Genomic DNA, 11,605 nt, shown 5'->3' with positions numbered 1-11,605 from the left:
GAGCTGATAACTCTAAAGATACTCGTGTTAGAGTACTGACATTTTCTACACATCCTCATCAGGATTGAGGGTCTTTAGTTTAAAAATTTCAATGACCTCGAATCATGTCTTCAAGGTCATCCAAAAACTAACGCGAGAACCGTAAGTGTTAGAAAGTTGGTTTCAATTAGAAAAGTGTTCCATGTCACATTGTAGGTCTAATTAGCTTTGATTCGATCGAATTTGACCAATAGGAAGTCGAGTAACTGTTTTTCAAAATCACAAAGGTCTTTAAAATGAAAATTTTTCGAGTTATGTGCGTTTTCTTTCAATTTTCATTTTTGTATTTTTTTCGACTGTGCTCCTCGTTTGTGAGTGAGCCGCCCTGTTCCAAAAGGGTTGTCAGTAAATAAATCTTAAATCTTAAATCTTAAATCTTTTTACATTTGACGCGTTTTAGCGAATTCTCACGGGGAGAAAAATTCTCACGAAGAACTCTTCTCAAGAGAAGAACTCCTTCTCAGAATTTTGACGCGGCCCAGGCGAAAAAAAAAACACCTACTATGACCTAATCCGCAGCCAATAAGATTGTTATACGTTTCTAAGACGTGAATGGCGCGCGCGTGAAATTCAAATGCTGAAAAACGACGAAAGGCTCGTGCGCGCGTTTCGATATCAAGTTTTCATTTTCAAAAGTAGTTTGGGTCTAACGGCGTCGTTATAATTTTGGTAAGCAAAAGGGACTTATTTTCGTATTAAAAATGGCGTATCTTTAAAGTAAAATACTTTTAGATCCATAGGGTCGAATGCTATCTTCGTTCTAAGAAGAAACGTTAATTTCCTCCGCAAATGTCCGACACTTCCAGCGATGACCAGCCACCACCCAACGAGCGAAAGAGCGCTAATGCTCAACGACGACAGGATCGACTGCAGCGATTGTCCAAGCCCTTAAGGCGGGAAAACCAGCCTCAAACCAGCAATGCCATATACAGAACAATTGACGGCGGTAAGTACATTCTCTTTCCCGCAAATTCCGTTTGAAATAATTCCTCGCCATCCAATTGCTGTTAAACGCAGGTTTTCCTCCGTTGGAAAGACTCAACAGAGCCCGTCGGAAGAAACCCACGTCGGAAGTGAAGATTGCCGTGATTAAGACCTTGGATGGCCGAGAAGAAACGGAAATCCACGAGAGAAAAACGGAGGAGATGATCAGATCTATGGCCGAAGGTGAACAACTAATCCAGAGCAGAGTCACCACGGAGGTGGAGAAGTTCACCGTACTGGACCCGGCCACCACGGAGTTCTTGAAAAAAGGCGTGGTTGACATCTTGTCAATGAGCAAAGATCAAACGGCAGCCCAGGAGTCCATCAAAGAGTTCACGAAGAACGTCGCGAGGCGAGCCAAAAGAGGCGCCAGATCTCATCTGGAACACGCCACTCGGATCAGATCGGCCATCATAAAGAAACAAGGTGTTATATATAGTGTTGAGGACTGGATTTATGGTTAAGCAAACGCGGATTTTGAAACTAGGATATCGTTAAATTTAGACGAAACCTCCAGACAACCGAGGTGGGTCAGAAGACAATCGCGAGAGCCGGTAATTCCGCGTTTAGCAGTGGTACCGACTGGCGGGCGTCCATCTAGATCGGGGCGTTCCAAAAGGCTCCCAGCCTTACCAGCTCCGGATAAAAGTTTGCCCAGTAGGAAGAGCGTCGATCCATCCCGTCTCGAAGAAGTCAAACAAGCATCCATCAAAAAGTTTCTGGAAAAGAGCTCGAAAGGAAGACCCACCGACGTTTTCAAGCCACGCAGCCTGAAGTCCGTGTCGAGCGCTAAAGAATCCTGGGAGTCCAGTCGATTCTTCAGGCCATACAAAACGATCACTTCGCGATTATCAGGTACGCTTACGAATTGGAGAATTTTAAGGGATTTCCTTAACCTGAAACTCTACATAGACAAAGATGACGAGAGATCTACTGGCAGAAAGTCTGCAAAATCGAAAAGAAGTAGAGATTCCAGAACTGGTAGAACTTCCGAATCACTCGCTGATGATCGAGTAAATAATGTTGGTTGCTGAAAACGGCTAGAAATTAAAATTTAATCTTTTCTCAGTCGAAAAGTAGAGGTCCGGCGCCATTGTCTGCCAGGGCCAAAGAGAGGATGGACGAAGCCATCGAAAAGTCCATCGCCAATATTCGTTCTTCGCAAAAGAAAAACGAACCAGAAAAGAAGCCATGGAAAAGACATGGTAAAGTGGCTCCAAGGTCAAGCGGAAGCGCGTCCAAGAGCGGAAGCGCGTCCAAGAGCAAAGCGAGAACTATGAGGTCCATGGAGGATCACGTCGAGTCCGTCGCCAAGAGACAAGCGGCTTCTTTGAAGAGATTCTTCGATTTGAAAAAGGCTAAAGAGCTCCCAAAGCACTCGACACCGAAAATGAAATTTCTGTCGAAACCGAAAAAACCGAGTCAGCGAGAAAAGGAAGCGTACGAAAGGTCCATATCTTTGAAGAAGAAGGGCTTAGCCAGCCGTCAGCCGGAACTGACAAAAAGAGTCCCGAGAAGAAAACGATCTAAGGGTGACGTCCAAGCCTCCTTACCTAAAAGGGACAGAAGCGCCAGACCAGCCAGACAGGTAGTTTCTCAGCGACAACGCCAAGCGGAAGAGCGCTTCTTGAAACTTAAAGCGCCAAAGACGGCGCCTCAACCTCAACCCGCTAAAAGGGTCAGTAGGAAACCGATTGACGCGGAAAAGTTCGAGCGTAGAAAGCGGGAGGCGATCGAACGAAAGATATCCTTGATGAAAAAGGGAGCCGGAACTCGACAGCCGCCAGACACGAAGAGCGAGCGCCTCCGAACGAAGAAATACAAAGACGCCAAGAGCTCAATCCAAAAATCGGAACGATCATCGGGGAAGGTGCCACCTCAATCCAGATCCGTCCTCAAAAGACAGAAAGAAGCGGAGGAAAAATTTATCAGCCTAAAAAAAGGCAAACCGACCCCGAAACCTTCGCGTCCCAAGTCGTCAAAGACACTTCCGGCCAACTGGGAACGAATAAGGAAACGGGAAAAGGAAGCGAGAGAGAAGTCCATCGCGATGTTGAGGAGAGGAACCGCCAGCCGAGAAGCCGTTGGAAAACCAATGCTCAAGAAAAGCGAGCGATTTCCAGGAGTTAAAAGTTCCATCTCGAAGAGGGACGCTTCTAAATCCGCCATGGCCCCGGACAGAAAAGATTCCGTCGCCAAGAGACAAGCGGAGTCGTTGAAAAGTTTCTATAAATTGAAAAAGGGCAAAGACGTTCCTAAACCGGTTAAGAAACAAGCCGCGGAGAAACCCTTACCCGCCAGTGTCAAGGAAAGAGCGGCCAAAGCTTACGATAAGTCGATCAGCATGTTAAGAAAAAAGTTCAGTCGTGAACCGGACAAGGAAGTTTCTAAACGCGAGAAGTCCGTTAAAAGCGGTAGGAAAGAGAAGAGATTGGGAGGAAAAACTTCCGACGCGACTAAGCTGACGGGACGAGAAGCCGAGGCCTACCAGAAATCAATCAGTCGCAGAAACAGAGCCGCCAGCCGCGCACCATCGGAGAAAAAGCTTCCCAGAATCAAGCGAAAGAAATCGGGCGTGACGGTCCAGAACTCCATTCCGAAAGCCACCTCGGGGCGGGGAAAGTCAGCCAAGGAAGCCAGGGACACCGTCGCCAAGAGACAAAAACTAGCCGAAGACGCGTTCTACAAATCAAAGACCCGTTCGAAAGAGCCTTCCGCCGCCGAAACGACCAAAAAGACAGCCACGACGAAGCCTAATTGGGCGCGGTTGCGGAAGAGGACAAGTGAAGCTTACGAAAAGTCCATCAGTAAGAGACAAAAGGCCGTCGAAAAGACCGCGCCGACAAAGAAACCCGGAAAAAAGGACACGAAAGTGGACGCGCAATCGCTCCAGAAGAGAAGACACGCCGCCTTCCAAAAAGCGGTCACTGCCAGAGAAAGATCCAAACGGGGCCAATCTGGGGCGGAGGAAAGCGAGTCCGAACGACGCAAAGTACAAAGAGCGCCGATGGATAAAGAACGACTTAAGAGGGTCACCGAACGTCAAAAGAAATCAATCGAGAAGTCAGTGGCAAGTCGTCGGAAACCTCCTGATATGCAGTTGGCATTCGGCAGGCCAGTCTCCGCCAAAGAGACGCGTCGTAAGAAACCACCCACGGAAGCGAAAGGTATGTTCAGTTAAGCGAGCGCGATTTCTTTCAAAATGGACAAGAGGTGATTGTAAATGTCTTCCTTAGCGAGGAAACTGTCGGCGGTTCCCGATGCCCCGGAACCCGACGACGACAGCGACGAATCGGACGAGGCAGACGATCATTTGGAAAAACTCAATCGTTTGAAAGATAAAATGAAAGATTTTGCCGATTTCGACGAAGCCACGAAGATGGTTGCCGAACTTCAAATCAGTCAAGTCACGACTTACCTGGAAACGTTCGGAGCTATTACCAGGGTAATGTTTACGTTCATTAAGTTTGTCAGTTAGTTAAAGTGTAATTAAGCGTGGAGTGACTTGAAATTGAGGTCACGTATTAGAACTAACTCTTCCGCCAAAAATGCGCTCTCAAAGTAAAATTTGACAGGAGTAAGATAAGGATTAGAAACTAATAATTTACTGACTATATTAAAAAGGTGGCTGGATCAAAACCAGCTTGAACTAAACTGTGATAAAACTGTTTATATGATGCTATGTAATAAAAACAAGCCAGGACGATATTGACCTTGAGATTAAAATCGGAAATGCCGTACTTGAAAGAGTTGTAAAATATAAGTATCTCGGGGTCTGTATTGACAGTCATTTAAATTTTGATGCGCATGTAGATAAAATAGCAAAAACGATATCGTATAATATTTATAGAATTAATGTCAATAGGCGGTATTTTAGTCTAAAAATTAGAAAACAATTATATTATGCATTAGTTTATCCCCATTTATTGTTTGTAGTCCACATTTGGGGAAATGTCGCTAAAAAGCATATAAACCGGGTCGATACTTTGCAAAAACGTGCTGTGAGAGTTATAATGATAGTTGCTATAGAGAACACACCGCGCCAATTTTCGAAAAGCTAAAAATTATTAAACTCGCTAGTGTTGAAATATTAGCGTCTTCGATTTTTTTTTATAAATCCCCATATTGTAACTTTCATAAAGAATTTAGTTTAAAAATCGCTTCACGGCACAATACGAGATCAACTAATTTGCTCTCCATTCCTTTTGCTAAGACCACTAGAAAATTAAACTCGGTATTTGTACGAGGTGCAAATATGTTTAATCAGCTAAGCTTCAATCAAGCTGACTCACTCTCCATCTTTAGAAAAACAGGCAAAGGAATATGTTCTATTAAATTTATCTTATTTTCTCTTTATTTTTTGTTAAATGTATTTACCAATAATATTGTTATATTTATAAATTGTTAAATAAGCTAATTGTACTACTGATAGTGTAAATCGCTATATAGAATCTCTGTCTGCAGAGGCCTATTATATAAGTCAGTCCTGACTTGGCCTCAAATAAGGTGTAAACGAACTATTTTTTTACTTAAAAGTAATAAATTAAGTTGAATTGAATTGAACTGACACACTCGTGCGAAACAACTTGGTAGTTTTTCTATCCATAACTAACTAACTATTACCGTCAATTTGTCTCCAACAGGCGATAGAGAAGCACCGGAAGAATCAGGACTGCCCACATTACGTCCCAGCCTTAAAAGTCAGTCGAGGAATGAGCGAGAGGTTCCACGAACTAATGGACTACGTCATTGAATGCTTAGAGAAGCTCCAAGACTCAGAAACCAGCCCGAAGGGAATCGAGGACATCCTGACTGACGCTATGGCCGGCGGCGACCAAATGCGAGACATCACACGGTTTCTAGTTTCGCGAGTTAACATCGGGAAAGCGATGGAATGTCGTCAAGCGATTCAGTACATTCGGAACTGCCACGTACGAGTGTTGCCTCTGACAAAATATCAGGGAAGATAATTTTATTCAGGTTTTTTTTCACCTCAGGTTTTCGCCTACTTGAAATGCACGGATTCCTCGAAGTTGAAGGAAAGTCTGAAAATTATCGACGGTTGCCAGACGTTCTTCGTTGAAGAAGTGAATCTGGAGGAAGATGGCCTCTACCTCGAAGAATTCTTCGATGAAGCCAACTCAAACTACGAACGACTAGCTCGCGTTAGGAGGGATTTGGAGTCCCAAACTGGACAACCTCTTACGAAGAAATCGGCAGATACGAAGTTTGTGCACTCGGATAAACACTTCTTGGAAGCCTTCAAGCCCAAAGTAAGAATATCTCGTCGCCATTTTACAAACGAAATAAACTAAACGGCTTTTGCGTTTCGCAGAAAACGAAAGAAAAAGCGACCAAGGAAGCGACGAAACCGACAACCCAAAGAAGAGACAAAGAACAGTCCACAATGAAAAAAGCGTTTTCTGGTGGCGCCGCGAGTCGGCCTAAATCCACGCCTAAATTGGCCCAGAAATCAGGCGTAAGAGCCCCCGCGGCCGGAGTATCCGCTCCCAAAAAAGCCCGCGAGGAGAAGTCTATGACCACTGTTAGACGAATACCGATTCCGTCCACCGAATCCTTCCTAGATTTTTCAAAACTGCTAAAGAAGAAACCTAAAAATCCCAAGGATCTACTTAGCTGGGAGGAGAGAATGGTCGACAGACTATACCGACAACCGCGACCCAAGCCCAAGAAATACGAAAAGCTATTTAAAGAAACTCCCGACGCACCGAAACCTAGACGACCCGCTGGCTGTCAAATTGCTACTGGTACGTTAATCCTAATGAGACCTCGAATCATCTTTATTGTCTCTTCTTTATTAACAATAGAGCCAGCCAAGAGAAGACACGGTCCACCCAAAATAGACGGAGCAGCTGAAGGCGAGGAGCCGCGAGAGGACTATTACAAGATGGACCTCGGGGTGCCTTTTCAAAGGAAACAAATCGGAAAAACGACGAAATTGATACGGGAGTTCGCGGACGAACAAGAGAAACGTTTCGAAGATTTTGAAAAAGTAAAAATTCATGGATTCGAGTGGTCCACGATATTTCCCAAAGTGTCGGAAGTAAAGTTTTTGACAAAACTCCACATTTTAAGGCGCTGCAAAATTACGGTCGGGATATTCCTTACAACGGCGAGGCGATGGACGTCGTGCGAAACGCGAAAGCGGGTGTCAAGGCAAACGCCGACAGAGTGAAGACAACGCTGAAGCGAGTGGAGGCTGGCAAAACACTTACGGAAGGGGCGCACCAAAAAATGTTACAAGCGGACAAAACCGCGGAAGAATTGAGGGACACGGTGAACGAGGTCATCTCGACCTTCATCGAGTTGGAATGTTTAAAATCGAAGGACGAGTTCAAACGTTGCAGGGTAATGCCGATGTTGAGAGCAATCTGAAAAATCTTCGTAATTAACTTTGGTAATATCTTTCGCCTAGATGTTGGCATACGCGAAGAGAGTCCCCGGTGTGGAGCACACGACAATTATCGACTACTTCACGAAATGCCAAGCTTTCTTCGAGGAGCATCTGCTATTGGAAAACCGAGGCGCGGACTTTGAAGACTTCTTCGAACGGGCGACCGAGATGTACGGACACACGCGCAAAATCGCGCGACTGTTACAAAGCGAAAAGACGATTAACACCAGCGGCCAACCCATCCAGGAAAATATGCAACCCAGCGCGCCGTTTCTGGACATGTTACGAAGAGTGTCGGGGAAACGTCAACGGGTAAGATCAACATAGCCGTGCGTTCGAATACCACGTTCGAATCACCTAAGTCTGAAACCATTCAGGTCAAACAACTGGTGAAAGGACTTGGCTCGAAATTGAAGGAGAAATCGAGTATTAGAAAGCCGAAGACACTTCCCAAAAAGAAGCCGACGGAGAAGAAACGCCCCGAAAGCGCCAAGAAAGAAGTTAAGACGCCCGGGAAAAAAACTAGGCCAGGCAAAGAAGCCGCGAAGTTGGATGGAACGGTGACGACGAAGCCATCGCCTCCCGTTATGGACACGACAGACACGATTCTGAACGAAGCTAAACAGATTTGGAACGAGGTGGATAAAGAGGTTCCCACTAAGGAAAAACGGGCCATCTTGGAGTCCAAAATCCATCTGGACTACGTGTACTTACACCAGGAACTGACGAGCTTCGTGGTCAAAACGAGGGCTAAAACGTCCAAGGACTTCAGAAGGGCGAGTTAATCTATTACTGCCGAGGCAGGGGCGGATCCATAGGGGGGCGATGGGGGCGATCGCCCCCCCCCCTTAGAATACTTGAAAAAACATAACCATTTTTGAAGTTATTGAAATATATTTATAGAGACTAGAGTATACTAGACTTTCTAGTTGTAGAAAGTACTTCGTTTAAGCAAACGAAAATGAGAGCTCCACGTTACATTTTCACGCTCCATATAGGCTTCGAGCTTAGAAACGATAGCGCCATCTACTTAAATACCTGCCAACTAAATTTGTGAAGAAATAGCAGACGACTTTTGAATGCCCATGATCGCCCCTCCTTACTTGATGGCCTGGATCCGCTACTGAGCCGAGGTTTATTGGTTTACGTCTTTTATCAGGTTTTCAAGAAGTGGTACCGCCCCAGCGTCGACGGAATTTTGACCATCGTGGAAGCCGTTCTGGACAAGACGAGGGACTTGATGATCGAAACTCTGAGGAGAGCGGACGCCGTGGCTCAAAGGGGAAACGTCTTGGACCTGGAAAGAGAAGCCCTGAGGGCTGGTTTCAGCCGAGTCTTGGCGCGGCGCGAAATGAAGAAATGCGAAGAACGCTTGCAAATCGAAACGGACCGTTATCTCCGGTCCTTCTACGAGAAGGAGCTGAAACGAAACGTCAACGTCTACTTCGGGACCGTCCTCGAGTTAAAGGACTTGGCCATGTCCCTTATGACGAGCGACCAAGGCGACGGAGCGAGTGACGAGCCCGTATTGCTGTTGTGTCGAGAGGCTTGGCAAAAGAAGCTGGTCTTCGACAAATTCCTGTCCCATATTTCCAACCCAGAGAGAGCCAAACGGGTGGCGAATGTTCACAAGATAGACGAAGTCTTCTTGAAGATTATCGACGATATGAAAAATCTAGTCGCTAAACTAAGTGTAGCTAAAATTTGAACCTCATTTTGTTTTAAAATTTCGTGGTTAAAAATGAAATAAATTACAAATTTCGATATAAATTCAAACTTGGTGACTCTATCTGCCGACAAAAAACAGAAGTGCAAAAGGCTTATGAGAAGGTATCAAATAATCGAAAATCATGAAGGAACAGATGTTATTTTTCAGTTTGAGCAAGGGGTTTTTAGAGCAGGAGGGGCGGCGCAGGAGATTTTTAGGTTGTAGGCTAATCATGTTCCTCAATTGTGAGCCACCATTAAATAAATTGACTCCATATATAATAACTTAATCTTATTTTAGATCCGTTGTTGCTAGCAGTATTTACAAAATTAAAACCTGCCTACTTACTCTCAACATTAAAATCGTCAGGAATTGTACAACCTAGGAATAACAAACACAGCACCTAGGTACAACTAATTTGGCGACAGTCGTCAAGTCGTGCCTCTCAATCTGCCAATGTTAGTAAATTCGAAAACGGTACGATGTCTACTAACTCGAAACTGACGACGGCAGAATTAAAAATATAGAAAGTTCCATATTTGTGAAAGTTAAAAGGTAATTTATAAACGGTCGGTTAAATCGATTAAAACTTTTGGTATTTCGTTTTTTTGTCGGGTAATTTATTTTATAATTTCTTTATTATAGCGGTTTTTAAACTTTTACAGTATTACTGTATTAACTATTATCAAATATTTTATTTTAATTTGAGGACGTAAAGATCGACTTGAGTTCGGGGCCCTCTCAAGGCGATTTGTGGAAAACCAACGTAAGCTCTAGCCGGCCTCACTTACCCGTAGCGCCGACCTGGTTTGGTTTCCAGTTTTAATTCCGTTATTCCATTAAGATTCCTTATTTCAACAAATAATTTTGTTATTCTTAGATTCTGATAAAACGTTAAACCAATATAATAAGACTATTTCTATAGTTTTGGAGCTTAGGTAATGAAAGGGATTGATCTTTCTGACTTATTTTTTTGGGGCAGGAATTCAGAGACTGATGTTTCTAACTTATTTTTTAGGGGCAGAATTCAGAGACTGATCTTTCTGACTTATTTTTTAGGGGCAGGAATTCAGAGACTGATCTTTCTGACTTATTTTTAGGGGCAGGAATTCAGAGACTGATGTTTCTAACTTATATTTTAGGGGTAGAATTCAGAGACTGATCTTTCTGACTTATTTTTTAGGGGCAGGAATTCAGAGACTGATCTATCTGACTTATTTTTTAGGGGCAGGAATTCAGAGACTGATGTTTCTGACTTATTTTTTAGGGGCAGGAATTCAGAGACTGATGTTTCTAACTTATTTTTAGGGGCAGGAATTCAGAGACTGATGTTTCTAACTTATTTTTAGGGGCAGGAATTCAGAGACTGATGTTTCTAACTTATTTTTTAGGGGCAGGAATTCAGAGACTGATCTTTCTGACTTAATTTTTAGGGGAAGGAATTCAGAGACTGATCTTTCTGACTTATTTTTTAGGGGCAGGAATTCAGAGACTGATCTTTCTGACTTATTTTTTAGGGGCTGGAATTCAGAGACTGATGTTTCGAACTTATTTTTTCCTTAAAAATAGCAAAACTGTAAAATTTGTCCGAAAAATAATCCTTCGTTGCTTTCCTGATAATAAAAAGATTTAGAATATATTTATTTGTAATTAACTCGATCGTTAGAGCTTGTTAGAGAGTCGATTCGGATCTTGTAATATCCTAAGTCCAAAGAAGAGCGTTTTTTCTTACTATCGTGTTTTTCTTTTTGAAATAACAATCCACAAAGGGTCCGCAGGAATTCACGATGAATTTCAGTGAAGCGAAATATTTTTAGGCATTGTTCTTTTAAATAATGCATACATCAATATCTTGTGATACGCATTGCGAAGAACTGGTATTCAGAATCTCTAACGACCGATTTCTCCGTTCCAAACTCTGAGAATTCTATATTAATTGAGGAAATTGTTCTCGCAATCTTGTCAGCCTCCATAATTTGGCTCTCAGCAATCGCTAAATGAATTTCGACTAAATCAGTGAATACTGTGGTTTTTTTCATTATTACAGATAATTTTTGGCAAATTACATTTGAGCATCCGGAATTCAGGGTGTTTTAATTTGATCGCCCCAGGCATTTTGCTCAAAAACGGTATTACCTTCTCGTTATTATTTGTAAATTTCAACAAAATCGTGAAATTTTTCACGTTTTTGGAATTTTTATTTTTTTAACCTATCTAAATTGTTTTTCAATTGTCTTCTGAGGTTTGATAGTTTTAAAGTTAGTTCCGGGAAATACAGTTAATATTTAATATCGAAAAATGGGTTAAAAAATAATGAAAATGATTCAACTTGCTCCGGTGGTTTCTCTTGTACCACATCGAAGTTCATTATGGTGTTTTTCTATTTATGAAAACCGTAGTTATAAGCCAAATAATTTCCTCGCAAAAATAATGACTGACCAAGTCAAATGAATCTTGTT

The 11,605-nt window shown here is 43.0% G+C and overlaps 1 protein-coding gene across 2 annotated transcripts; it reads left to right on the top strand.

The window, feature by feature from the left end:
• Nucleotides 1–624: 624 nt before the first annotated feature.
• LOC149961196 (uncharacterized) lies at nt 625–9,214 on the top strand. Of its 2 annotated transcripts, none has more exons than XM_090175693.1 (15): nt 625–708; nt 772–985; nt 1,057–1,449; nt 1,528–1,878; nt 1,936–2,036; nt 2,093–4,190; nt 4,260–4,468; nt 5,667–5,954; nt 6,021–6,296; nt 6,359–6,791; nt 6,852–7,036; nt 7,120–7,392; nt 7,460–7,750; nt 7,816–8,214; nt 8,598–9,214. In XM_090175693.1, the coding sequence occupies exons 2-15, from the start codon at nt 829–831 to the stop codon at nt 9,144–9,146; spliced, it is 6,003 nt and encodes a 2,000-aa protein (XP_090031819.1). In that variant the 5' UTR covers nt 625–708; nt 772–828; the 3' UTR covers nt 9,147–9,214. The 2 variants fall into 2 exon arrangements, with proteins under 2 accessions (XP_090031819.1, XP_090031826.1); XM_090175700.1 differs by having other exon boundaries at nt 633–708; nt 780–985.
• The last annotated feature ends 2,391 nt before the right edge of the window (nt 9,215–11,605 follow it).

The sequence above is a fragment of the Leiobunum rupestre genome, chromosome 1, assembly GCF_980474605.1.
Source record: "Leiobunum rupestre chromosome 1, qqLeiRupe1.1.hap1, whole genome shotgun sequence".
NCBI lineage: Eukaryota > Metazoa > Arthropoda > Arachnida > Opiliones > Sclerosomatidae > Leiobunum > Leiobunum rupestre.
The sequence above is the reverse complement of the archived record's forward strand: the minus strand, read 5'-3'. Positions and strand labels throughout refer to the sequence as shown.

What these genes read in the sequence shown, in the direction of transcription:
- LOC149961196 (XM_090175693.1), top strand. Translation starts at nt 829, where the DNA reads ATGTCCGACACTTCCAGCGATGACCAGCCACCACCCAACGAGCGAAAG. An exon ending in ATACAGAACAATTGACGGCG is followed by an intron (nt 986 to 1,056) that starts GTAAGTACATTC and finishes TGTTAAACGCAG; the next exon opens with GTTTTCCTCCGTTGGAAAGA. An exon ending in ACCACCCACGGAAGCGAAAG is followed by an intron (nt 4,191 to 4,259) that starts GTATGTTCAGTT and finishes TGTCTTCCTTAG; the next exon opens with CGAGGAAACTGTCGGCGGTT.